Consider the following 27,442-nt stretch of genomic DNA (forward strand, 5'->3'; position numbering starts at 1 on the left):
CTGTGCCACAGGGCATCTCAATTACTGAAAAACACTTTTATTCCTTCCAAGTCTTGCACTGTTTAATAAATCTGCTATAAACATCTGTGCAGTTAGTTTTGGGTGGACATGAATTCTCAACTCCATTGGGTAGATACCAAGGGATGTGGTTACTGGATCCTATGTAAGAAGCTACCAGTCTCAAAGTGGCTGCACTTCGGCTTTTGATAAACATTACACCATGTTTTCCATGTCGATCAAGCAACAGCTCTAGTTAAGTCTTTCCTTACAAGTGAGAAGTCCTCCTCTCTCCTGCATACAATGGCTTTGAGGATATTGATTCTTATTTACTTATTTCTGTGTAGATCTTTCTCCCAGATAACTAACTGCTGGAGGTCAAGCCCAAGTAGAGCACCATGTGCAACACTGTGCACATCAATCAGTGGTCACAAATACAATTGAGCTGATTTACGTGACTAGTGAAGTTTGACCCACTATTCTTATTACTTTAAAAGCAAAGACAGAAGTCATCAAAGATAAAAATCTACATGCAAATCATCTCACTTCTATCACAACCACATCTCCAATGTACACTTTCATATAGTCTGATTTTATTTTATTTATTTTGTTATTATTATTATTATTTTTATTCGAAAGGCTGATATACAGATAGGAGAGACAGAGAGGAAGATCTTCCGTCCAATGATTCACTCCCCAAGTGAGCCGCAACGGCCGATGCTATGCCAATCCAAAGCCAGGAGCCTCTTCCGGGTCTCTCACGCGGGTGCAGGGTCCCAAAGCCTTGGGCCGTCCTGGACTGCTTTCCCGGGCCACAGGCAGGGAGCAGGATGGGAAGTGGGGCCGCCGGGATTAGAACCGGCGCCCATATGGGATCCTGGGCGTGCAAGGCGAGGACCTTAACCACTGCGCCAACGGAGATGCTGACACATCCAATTTTGAGAATTCAGGATTCCTTGACAGTTCAGAAGTGATACTTTTGAATGAACTGTTGACTTTTAACTGCTTTCCTAAAATTGAAAGCTATCTGCTTTACATACACATGTTAAGAACATGTGAAATAATCTCTCGATCCCTTTAATAAGTGGGTTCTTGATAAAACCTGACTTTGTATACCATAGAGATTAAATAAGCTTAATGAAAAAAAAATTTAAAGTGTTAAGTCCTCTTTTGGCCAATGTAGTGCAAAGGTTTTTTTTTTTTTCCCTCCAAGTTGTTTCAAGTGAGAGGTGACACAGCAGTATTAAGCCGAGTACAAAGGAATACAAGATGTAGGTTTAATAAAAGAAAGCTAAGCAGACTGATGGATGCTACTGGGATGAAAGTTATAATCCTTGCATAATGGTTGGAGGGTGTAGATGTTAATCTCTTAAATTGTTTCATGCAAAGTGATTTCAATCCAGGTTTAGGTGATCTTTCAGATCCATACTGCCTTCATAGTTGAAAGGCATTTCGCTTTCATCTGATATACCAACATGCGTAATACCTCAAAGCAGACTTGTTCTTTTCCTCTCTGCAGCTTATGCTACCTTCAGCTAAAATGGTGCAAATCCGACAGTGGACAGAAACATGGAGTAAACTCCTTGGGGAGAAAGTGAGTCAGCTGAATACTTTTAATAGTCTTCAGAGAATGCCATTTTTTTCTTACTATTAATTTTTAATTTTTGAGGGGTTATTTTTTCCTTTTTAAAAAATTATCTGAAAGTGACCTAGGATATAGGGTAGAATATGTAGAAACGGATGGAAATTATTCATTATCTAAATGTGAGCAGCAGCAACATCTTTGACAAATTTCTTGAGTACATTAGCAGGGAACTGGATTGGAAATGTAACAGCCAGGACTTGGTCTGGTGCCCAATGATATGCTGCTTTTGTAGGCAGAGTCTTAGCCTGCGGAGCCATATGTTGCACCAAAAAAGACGTAAAATTTTTATTTATTTAAATATTTCTTTAGGTATTTTAAAGAGTTAGAGAGAGTTAGAGAGAGAGAGAGAGAGAGAGAGAGAGAGAGAGAGCAGTCTTTCATTTGTTGGTCCAAAACAGCGAGCACTGTCTAGTTGAAGTCAGGTGTGAGGAACTCATCTGGGTCTCCTTCATGAGTAGTAGGAGTCCAAGGACAAGAACCATCTTGTAGAGCACATGGTCAAGACGCCGAATCAAAGCAAAGCAGCTAGAACAGGGAGGGTGCTCTATATAGGACGTTGGTGGTATCTCAAGTGGAGGTTAATTTGTTGCACCATAATGCTGGCAATGGAGGATTTTGGTTTTTGGGTTTTTTGTTTTTTTTTTTTTTTTTGGTATGATTTTGAGTCACAGAGACAGAGGGACTGCAGAGAAACTATTTGTTTCTGGGCCACCCAGAAAACACCCATTTGATGCATGTCCACTATTTAACATCTTTTAGGAAAACAGGTTCTACTACCAAAATTAATCATGGTTTTTTAACAACCTTCCCCAGTAAAAAGATCTCTGTATTAGAACATTTTTTTCTTGTGGCAGTTATCTCTACTGGGAAATTTTCACAATGGAAATGAAAGAAACTATTCATCATCCTGCTACCTCATATAAAATATAGAAACACTCTCCAAGTCGCCATCGGGCATTGTTAAGTTCTGTCTGACTTCCAAGTTACTGATCGTCTTTATTACTATCAAAATCCCTGGCAAGGTCTCTAAATCCACAATTATCACCTTGTAGAGCATATCATTCACGGTCACTCAGAAGCGAGAGTAATGAGGTGGTGACCACTTCGTCCAGGAGTGCTGTGTAAGGTGAATGTTTTTCTAAAATAGATTCAGTTTAAGAAAACAACATTGATTTTAACAGCTATCGTGTGAGGGCCACAGTGCTGCTTGTGCAGCTTGTGAGCAATGTTTACTTTAGATAATTCTTCCAGAATAAAATGAATTCTATCTGGAGCGGCAGAGGAGCCGGAGGAGGCTTCCCAGGGGTGTATGTGTCTATATGACTCTCAGATTCCCTATTTATAAAGAGGGAATATTATTCATCATATCACTGCATTTTCATGAAGAATGCATAGCATAATAGATTCAAAGTGCATAGTATTTGATAGATAGCTGTATTTTTGTACTGTTGTACATTTTCTGATTGGGATTTTCTAGTGATGAAATGTTATTTTATTTATTTATTTATTCATTTATTGGTATTTTATCAATCAAGCAAGAGATTCCTTCCATGTACTCACTTAAAATCTATGCAGATTTGGGAGCTTTCAAATTTTTTTCTTTCTATTTTTTTTTTTTAGAAATATAGTAAATTTATTCCTGAACTTGCTAAATAATATTAGAGTACTACCAATAGTAACAGGCAACCTTCGGCATTTGTACTATGAATGTATATTATCACATTTAATCTACCTTCTTCTGATGAAATCATATATGGACAATCCGATGAGTCTTAGAAACATCAAGCAAGGCCCCGAGTCCACTAATCCAGGCTTGGATTCAAAACGAAGTTCTCTCTCTGTCATACCGCCCCCAGACACTTATCCAGAATTATGCAGAGCAATGTAATCTTTTTTCAGTTTTACAATCAACTATTGATAAGGAAGAATAGATAAAGATATATTAGAAGTATAAGCCACGTCACTTCAATTCCTCTTTAGAATGAGTAATAATGATGATGATAGTAGTGGATTACATGTGAAAGGTGTGTTTTAAATATGAGTGAAAAATTAGACCAGTAATTAGTAGTAGTGTGTCTGAAGTTTTTTTTTTTTTTAGGTTGGTTAGTTTTGGTCAGGTTAGAAGGATTAATATTTTCCATGTCATCACACCTTTACTTACAGGTTTAACGGGCTTTAACTCAACATGATCCTGGTAGTAGGAGTGTGTGTCAAGTCCACCTATGAAATCAACTGAAAATATAACATAGCCCAAGATAAATAAGTGTGTAGATAAAGATATAAAGAATATTAAATGTTTAAAGTAGAATGCATAAGAAGAGTATTAACAAAAATATCTACTTGTCCTAAAATGAAAAAAATGTGTACTTATTAGTGATGAAGAAAGTGGTGCATTTTCAAGAAACACACAAAGAACCTAGGCTTTTAGGATCTGAAAAGTCAAATTTGCATTGATTGTAATAAAAAATGAGGTAACACTAAATTGTATGAAATTTTAGATATGTCCATAGATATATAGACATGCCTTTTTCTGACGTGTATAGAAAGTTGTACATTCTTTTCTTGTTGCCAGTTTCCATGCTTTTCCTTAAGATGATTTATTACACCATTAGAAAGGCTTTTGAGAATTCACACATTTTGTCTTGAAACTTTCTTTCCTGAACGCCTTGTGAAGGCTATGTCTCCTTCCTGATTGCAAGGAATACTGGTTTTGCAGTTTGTGTAATTTCACTAGGTCTTGTAACTTATTTTTTTATTCTCACAAAGGTTTCTACCTCTTGTTCTCTAATTTTAGTGGACATGAACAATGTGTCTCTTTGTTCTATACGCATTGAGAAAACCACTTTAAAACACACTTTTGTTATGTTACAGTACTCTGACATAACTATGTCTGTCTGCACTGAACTTGTGTGTTTGTGTGTGTGCTCACACTCAGAACACATTTAAACATGTACTGTATCAATTCTCAGCTGAAGTTAGGCATTTCAGTTAAATGTTAGACTGAGATGAATTAGCCGGAAAGTCCCACTGAAGTCTATTTAAAAGAAAGTATTAATGCATTTGAGAGAGACAGGGAGACACACAAAGAGAGAGAGAGGGAGCGAGGGAGAGGTCTTCCCTCTACTCAATCATTCTCCAAGGCCCACAACAGCTAGAGCTCGACAGGCCAACGTTAAGGGCCAGGAACTTGATCCAGGTCTCTCTGATGTGTGGGGCCTGATGTACTTAAGTCATCATGTCATACCTCTTTTGGTGCACCTTAGCAGGAAGCTGGAGTCAGGGGTGAACCTGAATCTTGAGTGCAGGCGTTCTGATATGAAATGTGGGCATCTTAACCACTAGCTAAATGCTTTCCATTCATTGATGTCTTGACAATCCATTCTTGACAATCCCTGATTCTCTCTACTCTTTGCCTCCTGTGAGGAGATAGAGTGAAGATGGGGCAGTCAAAATTTCATCAGTATACTTTGGATAGGAGCTCCCATCTTAATTTAAAAAATGTCTTATCTATTTATTTGAAGGGCCAAATTACAGAGAGAGGGGTATAAACACATACACATGCACACAGAGAAAGAGAGGCGGGGGGAGCGAGAGAGGGAGGGAGAAAGAGAGAGGTGGATATTATGCTGGTTTATTCCCCATGTGGCTGCAGTTTCCGGGCTTGATCTAGATCAAAATCAGAAGCATAGAATCTGGAATTCCTCCCTGAGTCTCCTATGTGTGTGACAGGGCCCCAGACACTTGAGTCATCTTCTGATGTCTGCCTAGGTATGTTAGAAGGGAATTTGATCCAAAATGGAGCAACCAGGTCTTGAACTGGCTCCTGTAGGATCCTGGAGTTCCAGGCAGTGGCGTACTTACTGAGCCACACATTTGGCTCCGAGAACAAGAATTTTGAAGGCCTATGTGCATATCCTACAACCATATGGCAAGAAAGCATTCCCAGAAAGAATTCTAGAGACCAGAAAAGCACAAAATGTGTCCTTTCTAGAAAGAAACAAACAAAAACAAAACAAACAAACAAACAAACAAAAAACAGGTCCTAAGATTCCTAGATCCCCTTTTTAGTAGAGAAGCAATGGAAAGTGAATCAGTTTAAAATACTGAAAAATTTTTCCCCAGAAGAGAAAGCTGTGCCGTAATGGGATCATATAAATATAAACATAGAGACTAAATTGTCTCTATGTTTAGATGTTTAGGCAAATTTTGCTCCAACTCAACATTGAGTCCAATTTTAGAAGGAAAGCCACAATGATTTAACATTAAACTTAATGATTATTTGCAGGGCACAATTACAAGTTATGTGTGTTAAAAAGTATAATTAAAACTATATAAACTATGAATAAATGGCTTCTTTTGAAAATTAAATAAAAATAAACTTATTTCTAAAAAAGAGTATGTACATTATGTTAAGTATATATATAGATCTTTTGAATACTATAATATTGCATTAAGAGAATCACTGCCTTTTTATAAATCCATGTATTTTATTCATTTGCCATTTCTTTTATAAGACATCACATCAATGGAAGATTTAAGAAGAGCAGTAGTTATGATATTACTATTTTCACAAATTTAGCTATAGTCTTCTGCATTATATTTGAAATTGTTCGTAAGCATGACAAGATACAAACTCCAATTAATGTTTTAAGACATAAAGCATATGATTTTCAGCTCTGCAAATTTGCTAAATAAAGAATGTGTGTAACATACTTCAGCTCAAATATTTTCTAAGAGAGTGTCATTTTGCCTCTATACATAGTCTCTTGCTTTGGTTAAGAAATTATAACATTGAAATGTAACTTGTGTCTGTTTGTGATTCTTTTCACCAAAGATAGAGGTGCGAAATTTAGATCTTGAGTCAAATTCTTTATATTCTGATGCCAAGTATACACTCATCCTACTGAAACCAGGGGCTCTATTTAAAGACAGTTCTCAAGACAGTTAATAGGGAAGTAATTTTTTTTTTAAAAAGATGTATTTATTTTTGTTGGAAAGGCAAATTTACAGAGAGAAGAAAAGAAGATCTTCCATTGTTGGTTTACTCCCCAAGTGGCTGCAAAGGTCAGAGATGGGCCGATCTGAAGCCAGAAGTCAGGAGCTTCTTCCCACACAGGTGCAGGGTCCCAAGGCTTTGGGCCAATCTCTACTGCTTTTCCAGGCCATAATCGGGAGCTGAATGGGAAGTGGAGCAGCCAGGACATGAACCAGTGCCCATGGAATCCCGCTGTACGCAAGGTATGGATTTAGCCATTTAGCCATCATGCCAGGCCCAGAAATAATAAAATTTTGATTAAAAAAAATCTCATATACTATTTGAGTTCTCATTATTTAGTTCTTTTTGCTTTGTGGAGACAAAATTCAATGTTTTCCTTTCTATAAGCTTCAACTACTGCAATTTACCAAAAGTTTTAAAGACTTATTTTTTGGCGTATTTTAATTGTCAAATAATCCACTTGAGTTTTTCAATTTACCTTGAATATAGTTCAACCAAAATGTAGATGATTTATTTACAGATGTTCACAAGCATTGTAGGAAACTTCGCTTGATTTATGAGGCTATTCAATGGCTGAAATATACCTCACCTTGATTGATGAGAGGGAGAGGAAGGGTATCTTTCTGTGCTATAATACTCTTCATTTGTTTTAAACATTAGGCATGTTTCCCTAAATATTTTTTAATATAAACTATAAATATATTCCTATGTATATATGTAAATTTTGGAAAGTAAGGCTTCTATTTTCATTGTTGAATTATTTCAGCTTGATTAAGATGCAGATATAAATTATCTGTTTATCTGAATTTCAAATGCATTTCTTCTTCTTAAGTTTCTTAGTAAGGAGACCGCATCTTTTTGCATACATGTTGTGCCTCATGAAAGTCAGATATCATTTCCATGAATGTATATTACATTTCATATTTATTTAACTGAATTACCATAGCATTGAAGATTACATCAAGTCTAATTTTGAACAGAATGAATGTATGAAATGTTTACTCTGGATAGTGATTTTGTGGTGCAATGAATAGTGAATTGATTCCTGAAAGGTTTGTATTTTATATTGGACTTGAAGAAATTAAATCATTAGTAAAAATAATTGAGTTGTGTTGAAAGCATCTGATTATCTGCATGATACTGAAAATATAAACTGGTGTGTGAAACTGGTATTAATGTTTTAACTCTGAGAAAGTCTTCCATGAATGAATCACTATGTTAATCTGTACTTCAGGTACTCTCCATTGACATTCTCAACTGTGGTCTAATATGGAGTTGCAAGTAGCGTTAAGTCCAAGTCCTTATCATTCTTGGTCAGCACACTGTCCTTAAAAGGAAGTACTAGCTGTGTTGTGTTTTTGTACACAATGGGAAAGGCAGAAGTATCACTAAATTTCTTGTAGATTAAACCAGAGATTAGAAAAAAATTCTATCAATTGCACATGCATCTTATGTTCAGATAAAACTGCTAATAAGAACATTTCATTTTAAAACTAAAAAGGCTAGGAAAAAATCTAAGCCAAGTTGAATTAGAGAAAACTGAATGAATAAGAACTAATCAAGCAGGTGAAGTTAGTGAGTCAATGCATTATCCATGAGCTACATGATGTACAACTGAACTCTAGTGTGAGGTAAATTTTGCAAATTTCTATATATAAGATATCACACTAGAAAAGACTGCAAAAAACCAAAAATCCAACCACTAACATTAAATCATTGAGAAACAGTTTCTATGGAACACAGCAATGATACTTCTTCGCAACAGAAACCTGCATGTTTACAAGATAATTGTCCTTTATAATGACAATTTGCTAAGCATGGACCAACACTAGTCATGTTCTAGAATAGGCTGATAGTTCGAGGAATGGGGTAAGGTGAAGCGTAAGTAGAGGGCAAATTTAGACACTCTGAGTTTTTAACAGATGATGTCAAAGTTTTAAAAATGCCGACAGTTTTATACAGAAGACATCACAAAGGCTTGACAAATATTATAACAGAAGCTTTAGCTTTTGATTAAGTTTGTAGAAAAGCTATAATATTACACTAAAAATAAAGATATTGAAAAGTGAACCAGTACGCCACTGTAGAAATTTTTTTAAAAAGGGGGTGTGGTGGAGGAAGATGAGTGGAGCATGTAGACAGGAGGGAAGGCAGGGTGGGAAGTGTCACTGTGCTCCAAAAACTATGCTGTGGCACACATGAAGTTTGTTAACTTTATACAAAGAAAACAAGTTAAAATACAGAAAAGGAAAAAATATAACGATGCATTTTAAAATTTACTTTCATGAGAAAGATAGGGAAAAGGGAAGAAGCCAAACTAAGTTCTGTTTAGTCAAAATAAGATGATGAATTTTGATGAAGCACAAGAAGGAATGCAAACCTTCTGGAAAAGGAGTGTTAGAATGGGTGCACCCGACAAAATCTGTAATCGAAGTGGCAAGAATACTATACGGGGATCTTTGGCAGACATTTCTGTGGAGAGGGAGACAGAAGAAAACATCCAGGTACAGCTTGATGGAACCTGTAGGCAGCAAATTGGATTCCAAGTGCTCTGGAATCCAGGACCTAGAAGTGTAAATTATATTTTGGAAAACAATTAACACAATTTAGAGTTGGTATCCATTGTCTAGAGAAAGCCTTTATGCAGGGCATGACTGTCTACAACATTCTTGGAAGTTGAGTTATTACAATCAAAGATCCCCTAGGGAGAGCCTGCAGCAAGAAAACCCCTTGTTTTTTTTATCCTTTCATATACTTCTCATGTCAACTTACAATAGCACAGCCATGCTACTTCTGGGAAGAAACAGTGGTGCTTGGAAGTGCGAATTTTGTGGTTACTTACTGTTGCCATGGCAAATTCCTGATGGAGTTGCCACCTAACTGAAGGGATCACAGAGCTATTCTGGAATTAGAACAAGGCTCCTAGTGCACAAAGACAGATGTTTTCCACCTTTACAAGGTATACAATGAATTACAACTTTTTTACTTGTTTATAGGATGTCAAAGTTATAAAACAAGTTTCCATTGATAAATTCAATGCTACTTACTTGATCCCCTGCCCTTCCACCACAAATATGAATTGACTTTACAAAGAATGAGGGAGACTTTCAGGCAGCTGGCTTCCTCTCATCCTCAGGGGAGATCAGGGGCAAGGTGATCAATTGGCAGCCGGTGAGAAAAAAAATCCACCACTTGTTGGAGATACAGCTATATGGAGGCTATGAGAAGAGCTGTCCTGGCTCAGAAAACTTCCCTGAGATGCCCAGAGACTAAGTGGTGCTTACCTTCTCTCTCACGGAGTTTTCCCTGTGCTTATCGTAAACCCAGAATTGACACAAGAGTCCTCCTGAATGCTGCAATTTTTTTTCTACATGTATTTACACATCTCTGGATTTTCAAGATTCGTTTTAGCTAAAAGCTTAGAATCTGTAGGCACATAGAGATGTGAACTAACAGAGAAAGGGAATAGACTGGGGCAAAGTGAAATAAACTCTTTGTCTTCTAGACAGCACATTAGCTGCGTGAGTATGAGTACTTCTGATTTTATAAACACTGAAAATAATTATGGGAGTTCCTGAGAGTATGGAAAGAGAAGCTGAGTTGAAAAAACATTGAATGAAATAATAATAAAACCTTCCATCATGCAGAGAAATTAATGAGGAAAGAAATACAGGAAGAGAACAGACAGCAAACAGACTCCACCAGAAATGATACTCAACATGACACATTATAATTAGGCCCTCATTGGTTGAACATAAAGAAAAGATACCTATATATGTACATGAGAAATATTAACCACCTTATAGAGGAATCCCAATCAGCTCACACCTGACTTCTCAGAGGAAACTTTTCAGGCTAGAAGCGAATACAGCAATGCATTCCAGATCTTAAAAGAAAAAAAATCATTCCAAAATAACATACTCAGCAAGGCTTTCCTCTGGATTGAACATGAAATAGAAAATCCCAAAGCAAACAAAAACTGAAAGTCTTAGCCCTTATCAGACTTGACACGTAATGTTGCTTAAAGATGTGCTACTGGGAAAAAGAACACCTACAAAATTCAAAGGCAAATGTGGAGAACATCTTAATAAAACCACAGAATAGACCAAAATCAAAATGAGAAACCAAATGCTAAAATGACAGGTCCAAGACACTACCTATCGATATTAACCCTGAATGTAAGTAGCTTAAGTTTGTCAATGAAAACACAAATATTAGCAGCTTGGATCAATGGACAGGAACAATCTATCTGATCCCTACCTGAGATAAATCTCACAAAAAAATGAGTACAGAAAGTGAAAGAATGGAAAAAGATATTCCAGGTTCTGGAAATGAAAAATGAGCTGGTGTAACTATTCTAACATCAGAAAATCTAGTCTTTGAAGTGAAGAACATTAAAATAGATGAAGAAAGACATCACATAATGATCAAGGGATCTATTCAGCAAGAAGAAAACATGATAATAAGTGTATATACACCAAAACCATGGAGTCTAGCTAAGTAAAACAAATACTAATGGATTTAAAGGGAGACATGAACTCCAATACAATAATCGTAGAGTACTTCAATATCCCACTAACTTCAATTGAGAGATCGATGAGATACACTCAACAGAAAACAGCAGAGTTTGCCTAGACAATAGAATAAATGGACTTAGTTGATATCCATATAACCTCTAATCCTATAGACGCAGAACACATTTTTTTCATCAGTTCATAGTCTTCTCCAGAATTCATCACATTATAAGCTTCAGCAAATTAAAAAAACAATCATGCCATGCATCTTCCTAGATTTTCATGGAGTGAAAATGGAAACCAACAAGTGAACAAATGAACAATATCCCGTTAAATGAACAATGCATTAAAAGAGGAATCAAAGAGGAAATAAGAAATTGCTTAAAATGAATGAAGGCATCAACACAACATATCAGAGTGGGACACAGTCATGACAGTGCTAAGTGGAAAGTTCATCACAATTAAAACTTACATCTTACATCAAGAAACTAAGAAGGCACCAGGTAAATAGGCTAAGTGTACATTTAAGGGAGCTAGAACAACCAGGGCAAAATAATCCCAAGATTAACAGAAGAAAATAATCAAAATAATGGAGGAAATAAACTGAGCACAGACCAAAAGAACAACCCATACATACAATCAATGAATCAAAAAGCTGATTCCATCAGAATAACAGCAAAATTGATTATCCAGTAGCTCAAGTAATCAAAAAAGAGAAAAAAAAACCCCAAAAGAATCAATAAAATCATAAATAAAAAGGAAATTTAATATACATCAGAGATACATAGAATAATCCAGAGCTATTACAAGCAGCTATACACGAACAAATGAAAAAATTTAGCAGAAATGAATAGAATCCTGGATACACATATGAGGTAATTAAAAATCTCAATAGCCCAATAACTGGGACTGAGACTGAATCAGTAACAAAGTCCTTTGTAACAAAGAAAATACCAGGACAGGATGGCTTCACTGCTGAATTCTATCAAGTTTCATGAAGAACTTAACCAATCCTCCACAAGACACTCAAGACAATAGAAACTGACGCAATTCTTCCAAACTGTGAAACCAACAGCACCTTAATAGCAAAGCGGGATAGAGGTACAACAGAGAAAGAGAGCTATAGACCAATATCTCTGATGAACACAGATGCAAAACAGAATGCTAGCCAACAGAACCCAACAACACATCAGACAGATCGTTCACCCAGGCCAGGAATGGTTTAACACACATGTAAATAAATGTAATATACCACATCAACAAAATAAAGAATAAGAATCATAATCATCTTAGTACATGTAGAAAAGGCATTTCATAAAATCCAACACTGTTTCATGCTAAAAAAAAAAAACCTTAAGCAAGATAGACACAAAGTAATATACAAAACACCAAATGCCAGCATCATACAAAATGGAGAAAAGCTGGAAGCTTTTCCACTAAAATTTAGAACTAGATGAAGATTTCCATCTCTGCCACTGCTATTCAATATAGTATTATAAGTCCTCCCTAAAGCTATTAGGCAAGAAAAAGAAGGGTAGGGCCTGGCGCCTTGGCCTAGCGGCTAAAGTCCTCACCTTGAATGCACCGGGTTCCCATATGGGCGCCGGTTCTAATCCCGGCAGCTCCACTTCTCATCCAGCTCCCTGCTTGTTGCCTGGGAAAGCAGTCGAGGTCAGCCCAAAGTTTTGGAACACTGCACCGTGTGGGAGACCTGGAAGAAATTCCTGGCTCCTGGCTACGGATCGGCATAGCATCAGCCATTGCGCTCGCTTGGGGAGTGAATCATCGGATGGAAGATCTTCCTCTCTGTCTCTCCTCCTCTCTGTATATCTGACTTTCCAACAAATAAATAAATCTTTAAAAAAGGAAAAAAAGAAAAAGAAGGGTATTCAAATTGGAAATGAGGAATTAAAATTATCCCTTTGGCAGATAACATAATTCCATACATAGGAGAATCAAAAGACACAATCAAGAGACTACTGGAAATCAAAAAAGAGTTTATTAAATCAAAATGGTATTAAATTAAACTACATAAACTGATGGCCTTAGTTTCACAAATAACTCTGGCTGAGAAAAAAACAGTTAAAACAGCAAAGACAAATCTTAAATACTATGAAATAAATCTAGATGAAGAAGTGGAGACCTCTACAATGAAAGTTGCAAAATATTTAAAAAAGAACAACCATTAAAAGATGGAAAATTTTATCATATTCCTGAATCAGCAGGATCAACATCATCAAAATGTCCATATTATATAAGGTAATATATAGATTCAATGTTATCCCAATAAATATCTCAATATTCTTAGAAACAGAAAAGATGATACAAAAGTTCATCTGAAAACACAAGAGATCATGAATAGCCAAAACTATGCTGCAGAATAAAAATCAAGCTGGAAGAATTTCAATTCCATACCTCAAGACATAGCTCAGGGCAGTGGTCATGAAAAAGTCTGGTACTTGTACAGAAACAAAGATCAATGGAACAGAATAGAAACCCCAGAAAGGAACCCACACATGTATAGCAAAATAATCTATGACAAGAGAACTGAAAATAATCCAGGGAAAAGCCTGGTCTCTGCAGCAAATGCTGTTGCGACAATTGGAGAGCAGCTTGCAGAGGTAAGAAGCAAGACTGCCTCACCTCTCACATGATAAAATCAACTCAAAATGGATCAAGGACCTGAATCTGCACCCAGAAACCATCAAAGTTTTAGAGGAAAACATATGAAGCACTTTACAAGACAGTGAATGGGCAAACATTTATTAGAAATGTTGTCAAAAGCAGAGGCAGTCAAACCCAAAATAAACAAACGAGACTACATCAGACTAAGAAGCTTCTGTATGTAAAAGAAATGATCAACAAAGTGAAGAAGCAACCAACAGAATGGATAGAAGTGTGCACACTGCACAACAGACAGGGGAATAGTATCCAGCTTTTACAATGAGCTTCAGAAACTTAGAGACAGCAAAACAAATAACTCCATGAAAAAAGGGCAAAGGAACTGAGCATGTATTTTTCAAAGAAACAAATTCAAATGGCTAATACGCAAATGAAAAACGTCCCAGTTCCTAGCTTGCGGGGAAATACAAAATAAAAACCATACTAAGGTCCATCTAACTCCACTGGTATGGCTGTGCAATAAAAGATACCCTATTCCATTGTTGGTGGAAGTGTAGGCTACTGCAGCAACTATAGAAGTCAGTATGGAGAGTCATAACACAACTAAAAATGGATCTCCCGTATGACCGAATTATCCCACTCTTGGGACTATATCCAAAGGAAAAGTGCATATGAGAAAGTGACATGCAATCCTTTATTTATAGCAGCATATTCCACCGTATTGAAGGCATAAACAACCCAGATCTTGTTGAAAGAGGAATGAATAAAAGCCTGATGATACAAAAGAGATAAACAAATGCAGGCATTTTACTTCATATAATACAACCTGAGAATTCACACATCCTCTTCCACCAAAATCTCTGAGGGCAGACAGTCCTCTAGACTGAGTAGGTTTAAGAGGAGGGAACAGAAACTCCACTTCTTGGTGAGGAAGACAAGAAATACTGCTGTGACCTTTTTGGAAAATAAATTCTTTCTCAGTAGTTTATAGTGCCTTTCAGTAGGTCTACTATAGGGATTCTTAAGAAAATTAATATGATCCATAGTACTTGGCCCATTCTTGGTATAATCTCAACTATGTGAAGTTTATTATATTTTTAACCAGAATGAGAATTTTTAGCCTTTGAACCAAGTTTATTTTCCCAAGGCCTGTGTCTCAGAACCATGAGCATACCAGTCAGCCAATACTCACTATGCAAATGAAGGAGATCAGGGGATTGAATATCACTAAGTTTAAAAGCATATTGTTATGTATTCTGTTTTTTAGCACTACAGGTATTTTGTTTGTAATCTTGCAATATTTATGAATCACCTTTGTAAAAGTACACATATTTATATAGCCATTAAACAATTTCCATAACTTCAGGTTTCACAGACTGTTGTATTTACAGACCCCACAGTAAGATTGTTTTATTTAGTTGTATGTTTTAACTCAAAGCAGTTAAATTGTCATTTGTGTCCTCAGTTTAACTCTAGTGATCAAATAACTAACAACTGATTTGTTTCTCATCCAAACATATTGCATACAGTCCTGTCACTGAAGTGAGTTCAAAGCCTTATACCATTGCATTTAGCTCAGAAAAAAATTGAATCAGGAAGATTTGGGTCAATTAATAAATGTATTCCTGTCTTATTTCTAAAGATTTTTTAAATTGGAAAGTCAAGATTTACAGAGAGAAAATACAGAGAAAGAGATTCTGTCCTCTGATTAATTCCCCAAGTGGCCACAGCCTCTGGAGTTGAACCAGGAGCCAGGATCTTCTTCTGGGTCTCCTTGATTGGAGCAGGGTTCCAAGACTTTGGGCTGTCCTACACTGCTATTCCAGGCCACAAGCAGGGAGCTGGATGGGAAATGGGGGCTGTCGGGACACCACACCAACTGTTGCCCATATGGGATTCTGCTGCATGCAAGATGAGAACTTTAGCAAATTGGCTAATGTGCCAGGCTCTCTTGGCTTGTTTTACAGTATACGGTGTATACTAGGACTTTATTAGGATTTTTTTAAAAACATGTGTCAAGTACAGCAATAGAATCTGTGGCAAGCCTGGCTTTGTATTAGGGCCACTACACTGTGATTTCCTCGCTGTGTGAAATGAATTCGTAAGAGAAGAGCTGATACAGAAGCTGGCAGCAACTTAGTTTATGCGGAGAGGATTTTGCGGCACTACACCAACAGTGTTTCTAAAGTGGTGGTTGTTTCAAAGACAGCTAGTAGCTACACTCCTCTGGGGTCACAAAGCAATGGTTTGATCTGCAGTGTCACTGATCTGCTCTTGTCTCCTGCGACAAGAATCAGAGCTCACAGAAGATACGACCCACTTGTGCCAAAGCACAGACCGCTGCCAGGGCAGTTCTCAGCCCACTGGGTGAACTCAGCACACCGTGATGGGTCTGGCTGCTAGTGAAAATAACTTTGTGAACCTTAAAAGCTAATCAGGGAAGTAAGTGACACTCAAAGATTAGCTCTGTGATTTACTCATGGTTGTTTTCTTTATGACTTGGAAAGCTTAAAATTGCATCCAGCTTTCATAAAGCATGTGCAACTGAAGATGAGAAGCATGTGGGATCAATGAAATGGTCCAAGACAGGATAACTCCAGCTTTGAGTGTGGTGTACACAGTTGTAGAGATTACACAGTCTGATTCCGAATTCCTCAACGTTTTTATCTTTTTCTGTTTGGGATTGGTCATATAAAAAAAGATTGTTCTGTGCCTGGCACGGTAGCCTAGGGTCTAAAGTCCCCACCTTGAATGTGCCAGGACCCCATATGAGAGCTGGTTCATATTCCAGCAGCTCCACTTTCCATTCAGCTCCCTGCTTCTAGCCTGGGAAAGCAGTCAGGGACAGTCTCTAAGCCTTGGGACCCTGCACTCGCGTGGGAGACCCTAAAGAATCTCCTGGCTCCTGGCTTCGGAATGGCACAGCTCTGGCCATTGTAGTCACTTGGGAAGTGATTCAGCAGTTGGAAGATTTTTCTCTCTGTCTTCCCTCCTCTCTGTGTACTTGACTTTCAAATAAAAATAAATAAATAAATAACAGATTCTTCTCACATTTGTCATGTCACTCTCAATCTCAGGTGCTGATATAGAGCAACCATGTAGTTCAGTTGTTCAGGAAGGCAATTTAGTTTGCACTTTCAGTGTGTGTGTGTGTTGGGGGGAGCATAATGAGAGTATGTAGTGTCTAGAAGCAACCCCGGCTTTCTCTGGAATCCTCAGCTCTTCCAGGCTTTGGAGGGTGAGACAGGAGACAAAAGAAAACCAATGACCTTTAGCTGGCTTTGTGTGTGCCCCTGGTACTTGTAAGAACTTCCAAAGAGCATACATGTGCATACAGGTAATTTCAAGAGCTTTACTTAAAAAAAATGCGCCTTAAACATTATCTTTGACTTCTCTGATTCTTTGTTTTGTCTTCCCCTTCCACAGTTGTCATTTTCCACTTTACAATGACAGATGTTTTTCTTGGCCATCTGGAATTTTACCTGTGTGCACCACGCTGGAGCTAAAGCCTTTAGGACAGTGAACAAAATGACTGCTTTAATCTTTTATGAGTATGTTAAGGAATAGCATACTATTAAATAGGATATTTTTTAAAAATGAAGATGGATTAAACATATTTTTAAACACAGAAATACTTCAGAATTATTATTGGCAAAGGATTATTTCCCAAGGACAAAAATAGATATATGGACTGATGGAATAGAACACAAATCCTACATGTTACACGATGTGTCTTCAACCAACTGAACTTTGACAAATGTACTAAAACCACTCCCTAGAGAAAGGACAAGATCTTCAACAAATGATATTGAAAAAAATTGGATCTTTAAATTCAGAAGTATGAAACCAAAATCCCTATTTTACTCCTATACAAAAATCAACTCACGATGGATCCAGGATCGAAGTCTAAGATGTGAAACCATCAGATTACTAGAGGAAAACATAGGAAAAATACTGCAAGATATTGACTTGGACTTCTTGAATAACATCCCAGAAGCACAGATTAGAAAAGCAAAAATAATCACATGGGAATACATCAAGCTAAAAGCTTCTACGCAGAAAAGAAAACACTCAACAAAGTGATGAGGTAACTGACAAACTAGGATAAAATATTTGTAAACTATGTATCCAATAAACTATTAATATCCAGAATATATAAGGAATTTAATATACTTAACTGTAATGGGCACCCCCTTGATGGCTCTCACTCACTTGACAGCGGGACAGGGCGTGGAAGCCCTTCTGCACTGCATCCCACCCTTCCTACATTCCCTCTTGTCACTCAAGTTAATTGTAGGTGAGAAAAGTGTACCCAGCTCCTTCTCCTGCACCCTTCAGAACAACTGGCAGCATGGAAATTACTTGGGAGGTTCCGCACACCTGGCCCCTCCTTCCTGTTGTAGGTTAGTTAACTGTGATTTTGGGCTCTGGTAACTCTTTCTATCTGAAATTCTGTTTGTACTGAGTGGCTCTCAATCTACTTGGATGATGAGAGCTTAAAACCCCCTGACTTAACCTGCTCTACGCAGTGGCTCCTGGAGTGTAGCGGGAGCACCTTGGGAAATAAAGACTTAAACATCCTACACTTGGGTCCAGTGTGATCTTTCTCACACCCCATAACATAACATCCACAAAACAAACAATCCAGTTAAGATTAGGGTTGCACGATGCTCACTAGCAATGCATTAATATCACTGGAATTATACACCTAAAATGTAAATGGTTAATATTAAATTGTGTATATCTTACTACAGTAAAAAGAAATAAGTATGTTCAGTAGAATCAATTCAAATTTTCTAAATTTATGAATGAAATGTTCTATTAAATTTATTTTTATCTTTTAATGTTAATTTCAGTTTTAAAACGTTTAAATGTGATTTTTAGATGCAATTTTAAGAGCATGATATTCTCTTCTTCGCACGCTCTCTCCCTCCCTCCTCCATTCCCCTTGTTCTTTTTTTTCTTTCTACCTCTTTTTAAAAGTTTTTGAGGCAACTTTTAGTTTAAAATATTTTAAATTTACAGTATAGAAAGAGACTTAACACATCACTGAATAAGAAATTTAACAAGTAAACAGCAAAAAGAACCTAATTTAGTGGAAATAGAGATAATTCCTATAAAAAAGAACTTAAGGGAAAATAGCCACTTCACTCACAAACAGTACACTTTCAAATGATCACAAGTCCTTGAAACCACAGTATCACAATGCATTGGTTTGACAAGCGCTATGGAAGGCAGTATGGGCAAGGCTAAGACAAATGAAAATTGGTCTGCAGTATGATCCAGCTATTCTACTCATGAGACTATATTCAAAGAAGGAGAAAAGTGCATATGAGAAAGTGACCTACAATCATATATTTATATGCACCACATTCCATATTGAAGACATATAAACAACCTAAAGGCCAATTGAAAGAGTAATGGATAAAGAAACTGTGGTACATCTACTCTGTGGAATATTACTTAGTCATTAAAAAGAATGAAATTCTACTATTTGGAACAATGTGGTCCCAATCGGAGACCACTATGCTCGGTGAAATAGATCAATTCCAAAAGGACAACTATCATGTGCTCTCTCAATTTAAGACAACCTTTATGCAAAATGGAAAGCATATAGATGTGTAGGTAAATATGTATGGTCATATATTCTCAAAGATGCACTGTATGATGGAAGCTAGCATATTAGAACGTAAAGATAAGTTGCAATATGCATCTCTACTTCAAATTGAAAGGAGCACTCTCAATGAAGCTGTTAATATGACAATATGTTACTAGATATTCTATCAATTCCCATATCTATAATGACATAATACTCTTAAATATTAGAATGTTGGACTTATGAATGTTGCTGAAGGACTATACTATGTACACAGACATGTCTTTCCTTTCTCTCTCTCCCTCTCGCTTTCTTTTTTTTTTCCTTGTTCATTATAAAAGGTTAGCTTCAAGTCACAGAATCTAAGGCAGGGACCAGGACAGACAGAGGCTGTGCCAAGCTGAGTCAGAGCAACCACTGGCATGCGCACGATTTACGACTGGGAACAGGCCCAGTTGGGGAGCTAAGGGGACACCAACCTTGGTTCAGGTTCCCACCAAGGAGCATGGTGGCTGGAATGGGGGCTGCATTCTGATCTGGATATGGCTGTAGTCTCCCTTGGCACAAGTGTGGACTGGGACTGGATGTACCAGGATAGGCCAGACTCCAACACCACCTGGAGCTCTGGAGGGTCATGGTAGATGTGAGACAGACCAGGTTAGGTCTCAACTCCTACTGAGCCATATGTGAGCCATATATGGGTATGGACGAGTCATGGCTGGGATGCAACCTCCAATAGCAAGAACCAGTTTGGGTTGAAGGCCAGTCAGGAAAGACCACTGTTCCTGCTAGGACAGGAGGTGAACTGAGTAGGGCTGGCTCATGGACTCTCTGGTATGCAGGAAATCTGGCATTGGGAGAAGTTTGATGAAGGAGCCTGGGCAACTCCTCTGGCAGGACACAGACCCAGCAGGTAAGCACAAGAAGCATGCTAGGAAACAGCCCAGAACAGGCCATGGCATACATTTGGCATGGGTCGGGGCAGACCAGGTTGAACCAGTTCACGTCACCCACTGGCGAATCTGAGCACTGGAATAGAGTGTGGATTGAGCCAGGTTCGGTCGTGACAAAAACCAGTGCACAATATGGAATACCAAGCTGAGGTGGCACATACCAGATGTGGCTGCAGCTCCCATCAGCACACTTGAGAACCAGGGAGGAAGGGGGCGGAGTTGGCAGGGGGAATGTGGAGGGTTCCCTTGCTGGACAGCCACTCTCACTGGAGAGTGTGAGCTGAGATGGGGGCAGACCAGGCCAGACAGAGCTATAACACCTGTGCACCTCATGTGACCTAGATCAGGGAGAAGCCAGGTTGGGCTGACTGTTCCTACTGGTACAAGCAGAAATTAGAATGGGTGAGGGTTGTTTGGGCTGTGCCACAGCATCAGCTGGCAGAAGCTGGCACTGGGAGCTAATTCTCTCCAGTCTAACCACAGAACCACCTGGAGAGTGCATGATCTGGGAGTGAGAGAGTGGACTAGAAGGGAAATAGTGGATTCCTCCCTCTTAGATTACCACTCCCACTGGAGAGCAAAAAAAAAAAAAAAAATTAGGACATGGGCATGGGTGGCTAGACAGAGAGGCACCCAACAGCATTTGTGTGTGAACTGGATGGTGGAACTGGTTGGGCTGAGCTAGGCTTCAATGCCCATTGACATGTATGAGAACTGAATGGGATGTGGGAGACTGGCCTAGTCTGCTACACATACTGGCAAGCACAGGAACCAGGGCCAAGAGCAGGCCTGGTGGTGGTTATTGTGGGTCACTCTGACTAGGCTGCAGCTCCTACTGCGTTTATGTGAGGGCCGAGTGTGTGTTGGGCAGAATCAGACTGCACTGCAACACTCATTGGTTCCAGTGGAAGACAGTGCTGGTCACAAACCGACCCAGCAATTGCAACCACCAGCTGATTGGTGCGATGGACCTTATCGGGCTCTGTACTTGCCAAGTACACACACGAATCTGGTATGGGATCATTTCAGACAGAGTTTCTTTTGGGATCTCCCCAATCGAACTGCTGGACTCAGAACCATAACCATGAAAGACAGAAGACAGAACAAATCAATCAACAATCCCAGCCATATGTTGGCAGTGAAGAACTAGGCAAATGGAGACTCTAAGATGGGTTATGTCAATCAGTGGATTCTTCAGTGACATCATTGTGCTTAGAATGGTAGATAGGCAGCAATTCAGAACTGTTAAACTATCAAAACCACTTGAGCAAGACCCTCAAAGCATGCCCCACATCAGGGATCTGGGATGGGTGGAAGACTGGGTGGGGCTTCTCCCTTTACCTGCCCTTTTCCCCAGATACAGGAAAAAAAATGTGAAAATAATAGTCTTACTCACTTTCCTGTAGCACTTGAACCTTTGTGCCCTAATTAACTATGTAAGAATTGTCAAAAATAAAGAAAAAATAAAGAAACAAACAAAAACAACATAGAAAAAAAAAAGCTTAGCTTCCACATTTGTAGAAGATGTGATAATTTTCTTTGAATCTGGCTTACTTAACACGATATCCACTTTTATGTAAATGGTAGAATTTCATTCTTTTTAAAGCTGAATAATGCTCCACTCTTTATCTGTTCAATCATCTGATAATGGACTCCTTGAAGGATGCCAGATTTTGCTATATGAACAATGTTGTGGTAAGCATGGTGATGCACACACAAGTTTTTTGAGCATATACCAGTAGTGGGATGGTAGGATCCTATGACAAGTCCATGCCTGCTTTAAGAGATCTCAACACTGTTTTCCACTGTGGCTGCACTCATTTACATTCCCACCAGCAATAAGAATGTTGTCTCTTCTCTACATCCTTTCCTGCATTTATTTCCCACTTGTGGTGAACTTTAGCCACTCTGACAGGAGTGTGCTGATATCTCATTGTGGTTTTGATTTGCAATTGCCTGATGGCCAATGATGCTGAGCATTTTTTTTTTTCATATATTTGTAGGCCGTTTGGGAATACTCAAAGTTTTAAGTAGCATTTGGAATTTAAGAGCAAATATTAAAGAAATTATCACTTTGAGAAATTACATAGTGACTGCATGCTATGTAGGTATAGATAGAATTTTGAACCTTGGTATTCTCTGTTGCCTGCATCTTGTAATCCCACAAGGAAAATGCAGTCAGTATGGCGTGGTGACTTCAACTCTAGAATTAATAGCTAAAGGTCTTTGTGTTTATCAAAGAAAGCAGAACAGATTTAATTTACTTTTCAAAATAAGCAATAGGTGAGTAAAGATAAAAGTGATGCAAACCTTACATATAGAGAAAAAGAAAAAGGAACAAAACTTAAGTTCAGTTTTTGCAAGTTTTCATAACCCTTGAAATAATGCCCTGCTTTTTTCATTTCCACAGAAGCACCCTGTGCAATACAGAGTGTAAAATGAACTGCTTGGTGAGAGTTGCCCTGACTGCACTATTCTTTTGAAAGTCAGTGGGTCAGGAAAGCGTAGAGAATTTCTCTGACCCAGGTAGCATTTTGCAGGCAGCTCCTGAAAATCAAAGCCTGTTCCAGGAAGTGATTCCAGATATTACAAAAGTGCTTGCTATTCATTCATCCAGGAATGCTCTTCTCCTAGCCCTTTGCCTCTCAGTCTCCTAAATCTACTTCAATGGCATATACCAATGATCTCATCCCAGGATCATTGCAGGGGCACCCTTGTGTTGGTTGACAGCCTCTGAAGTGACAAGAGAAAAAACTCTGATGGTGTCTATTCTGGGGCTCATCCTCCATGACGTCTTCCTTTTAAAATAGAACCTCATGGGTGTTCCTCAGTGCTCTGTGACTCAAAGTACTTAACATCCACTTTCTGATTCATGTGGGCAGCTTCTCTTCAGGCAAAATCTCGATAACTCAGGCCCCCTCTACACTGTGGCCCTGCTACTTTAAACATGGCTTCCCAAGCCTTTTGCTTATTTGTGTCCTACAGGTCAAAAGATGATGAGCACAATGAAGCTGTTTGGAGCAAGGGCTGGATTCCCTGGTCTAGCATTCAATCTCAAGTGATGCAGAATCACCTGGAGGCTGGGATATATGACAGGGCTTTGGCCTTGGCCAAATGGCAGTGGTGTAATAAAGAGCCATCCAGGCTCCAACAAAAGTTTTCAAGGAGCTATATGAAATTTTTGCAGGTGATGTTAGTGATGAAGGGTTGCAAAACAACATATGTTTTGTAGTTGTTCGAGCAATGAAAAGGATAATTTTGAAATACACTGTTAGCTGTTGAAAATCATTAGGAGAGAAGGATAAAGTGAAAATGAGAAAGGATGAGAAAGTCAGGTAGGGATAGAGAGAGAGAAAAAAGATAGAAACTTTCTTATATGAGGAAAAATGCTGACAAATTGCAGAAAGTTTAGTTATGTGATACTATGTTATGTAACTGCTTTGAACTTCCTACAACTTAGGAGAGACAAATGCTTTTCCTGTCCTCTATATTCTTTTTCCAGATTGACATTCAAGTCCTTATTGAGATGAAGTGAACAGATTTCATCTGCTTCATGAGTGCAGTTCTAAGAAGATAATATGTTGCTCCTCCTTCCTATTTCCCTCCTTTCATTCTCTTCTTTCTTTACCTTTTTTCAGCCTTTGCAAAAGCATGATTTCAATTCACTCTATCATCACAGACTTAGTGTATCACTAATCATAGTATTCAACAAGTAAAAGCCAAGTTCAGCAAAATTATGCTACAATGCTATAAAATCCTAAATACTATAATGAAAATAGACACGAAACAGGTGAATAGTAATCTATAGCCATTTAAAGGTGTATAGAACCCAGTTGTGTATAAACTAAAATTGAAATGTCAACAAAGGGGTCACAGGATGTGGTAAAGAACTTGCATTTTTTAAAAACATGCTGTTACTCAAAACTATGTCAATTAATTCCACAATGTTATAAATTGTTGCTTATGTTGTGTTGGGGCTTTTAATTGATAGGGATGATACTCTGCCAGCTCTACCTTCAGACCAGAGATGGTCTCTCCAACAAGCCGTTGAATTTGTTTGGACAATAAGATGCTGGACACTATGCTTAGTATATGCTTGCAATGAAAGAATCTCATGTGAACTTGAACTGTGGTAATGCAATAAGGTGGAGGAATACATCATGGGAGGAGGGTTTGGGGAGGGGTGGAGTGAATCCCAGTGCCTAAAAAACTGTGTCACATAATGCAATGTAATTAATGATAAAAAAAGTAGTATGACCACAGTTTACCCTGGAACATGAATAAGGGACAAAAAGCAAATTACAAGTTATTCATCTCTATATGTTCTGTTGTAGTCTATATTAGCTGCTACGTGTCTGAGAAACCATACAATATTTGTCCTTTTGCAACCTTGCTTATCTCACTAGACATAATGGTTTCCAGTTGCATTCATTTTGTGTCAAAAGACAAGATTTAATTCATTTTAATTCATTTTCATATATGTCACATTTTATTTATCCAGTCATCTATTAATGATGATTTGGGTTGGCTCCATATTTTAGTTATTTTGGATTGAATTGAAATAAACAAAGGATTCTCAGGATTATGATGGTTGAATCATATTACCATCTATTTTCAGTTTCTGGACAATCCCCTGCTATCTTCCGTAATGGTTGTGACACTTTACATCAATGGTATAGTCTCATCGGCATCTACCCCCTTTTTAAATTTAGGTGATGGCATCCTAATTGGTATGAGGTGAAATATCACTGAGCTTTTTGATCCATGAACATTAATCTGTGATCTTTAACTTGGTCAACCAAACTGTATAAGCAACAAGAATATAAGTGTTTCATGTGTGCATTTTATTCCTTGTTTCTTGAATAATGTTTCTTCAAAGAAATTAAAATTTTAAAGTTTTAAAATCTTAAATAGTTGTTCTGAACTCAAGGTCTTGGGAATAGTATGTGCAATCATGTTTTCCAAAGTAGCTAAACATCTCTTTGTAATCTGGTGTTTAAAATTCTTCTGTTTCATTATCTAATCTTATATATAAAGATTTGGTATAGCAGTGTTGAGTATCAACTATGTATCAATGATGTATAAATAACATTTCAAGGACTTCACAATTCATTCCAAAAGCAGCAGGAACAAATGCCTCAACATTTGTTACCTGTGTTGCATCTGCTTAATTTGTTTTTTATAATGTATTTATTCTAATAAGTTTCCATAGCCTCAGAAATTTCCCCTTTTCACCTTCTCAATTCCTCTGCCCCATGATTTCCTCTACTTTGTTGCAACAGCATCGTCCTTCAAAATAAGTCATGAGCCCATCATTCTGCTATTTAAGCCAGCATCCTAATGTCAAGATATACTTAAGAGTTTCATTGGATATTCATCTTTGATCTGCTTAATTTGTGTAAAGATTTAGAAATAAAATCTAGTTGATAAGCTAGGTCCAAGAGATAGGAAGGTCTGACAGAGTTCGAAATATGTGACTACCTGGAAAGCCAAAAGAGATGATTTTCAACAGTGAGCAAAGACAGCAATTCTAATGATGCCTGATGAGATTAGAGAAAGTTCGACAGCTTGGAGGTCATCACTGAGTTTGGAGGCAACACGTAGAGGGGCTTGATAGCAGTTACTGACAGGGAAAGGGAGGTGAGAGTGAGCATTAGCTGTTTGGACTGCTTTGTGCAGAAACCTGGACACCGAAGAAGCAACATGAAAGGAAGGGAAGTTAAATGAAGATCAAGTAAGGGTCAAGGGGAGTTTCTTTATTTTGTGTGTGTGTTTCATGTGTTTCTGTTTATATAAGCTGAGGGAAAAAGCCAGTATGGCAAAGAAGCTTGGCACTCTAGGAGTTTATGGGGTGGAGCAGGAAGGGAGAGAGGAAAAGGAGATAGATGGATAAATAAATAGATAGGTAGATAGATAGATAGACAGATTAGTAGGGTGATGATTAATGGTGCAATATTAGGAGGGATCTTCATAAAAGGCACAGAAGCCACAGAGCAGAATGGAACCTCTTTCAAGACCAAGAAGATGATCATCATGTCATAGACAATGGAATGTTAAGTCTTGGAACTAGACAAAATCCATCAATATTGATGTTTTTCTTTCCTGGTTTTTTTTTTTTTAAGATTTATATGTTTGAAAGCCGGAGTTACACACAGAGAGAGGGAGACACACACACACACACACACACACACACACACATAGAGAGATCTTCCATCTGCTGGTTCACTCCCCAGGTGATGACAATAGTCAGCAAGTGACTACAATAGCCAGTCTGAAGCCAGGAGTGTAGTCTCACGTGGATGGCAGGGGCCCAAGCACTTGGGACATCTTCTGTTGCTTTCTAAGGCCATTAACAAGGGGTTGGATAGGAAGTGGATCAACTAGGACTTGAACTGACTTGTATATTGGGTGCTGGCATGGCAAGTGGTAGCTTTATTCATTATTGTCACAACTCTGGTCCCTTGATTTTTATTTTCTTTGTGATAGGATTTTAATGGTACAGGTGTAAGATGAAAGAGAGGAACCATGTCACACATCAGGTCAATTGTGCTAGTTGCTCATCTATATAATGAAAGTAAAGGTATTAAGTTTCTGAAAATGAAGGGAGGATTGTCTAAGTTGCTGACAGCTCAAATAATTTATTTTGAAGGCTGTGGAGAAGGCAGTGATTAGGAACTAGTGATGTGAACAAATGCTAGCATTATATGACAGGGACGCTGATTCACACGTGACTTTGTAAGGTTACATCACAACATTGCTGCCCACAGCATCAGGAAAACAGGGGATTAGTACCTGCCTTGGGGCTGACATAGCTAGCTTGCTGAGAGAAAGTCAGGATTGAGATCTCAAATTTAGAATTGAAATGGAAACACAGGACCCTGGTAGATCACAGTCAACTGCTATTCTCTTTAGGTTTCATCACTTCCTATATGTTATTATTAATATTTGGTGTGTCAAGAATGTGGGCAGGAAGGCAGTGTAGGAAGCTCCTAAATATGTATTGCAATATATATAAATGACACTTATCTACTTTAAATAAATAAGTTAAAAAACCCGAAGACTAACGTTCATAACAAAAAAGTCTTATCAATGACCAGGATCAAACCACTGCACAGAAGC

General features: G+C 38.1%; 1 protein-coding gene across 1 annotated transcript in view; it reads right to left on the reverse strand.

Moving 5' to 3' along the window:
• Nucleotides 1-27,442, reverse strand: part of NKAIN3 (sodium/potassium transporting ATPase interacting 3) — a 246,115-nt gene that overhangs the window by 7,284 nt on the left and 211,389 nt on the right. Inside the window, exon 7 of the mRNA XM_040993241.1 lies at nucleotides 3,804-3,874. Within this exon, the coding sequence (XP_040849175.1) occupies nucleotides 3,804-3,874 (71 nt within the window). The remainder of the gene's footprint in view (nucleotides 1-3,803; nucleotides 3,875-27,442) is intronic.

Source organism: Ochotona curzoniae, unplaced genomic scaffold (assembly GCF_017591425.1).
Source record: "Ochotona curzoniae isolate NIBS_2020 unplaced genomic scaffold, NIBS_Ocur_1.0 contig_1071, whole genome shotgun sequence".
Lineage (NCBI taxonomy): Eukaryota > Metazoa > Chordata > Mammalia > Lagomorpha > Ochotonidae > Ochotona > Ochotona curzoniae.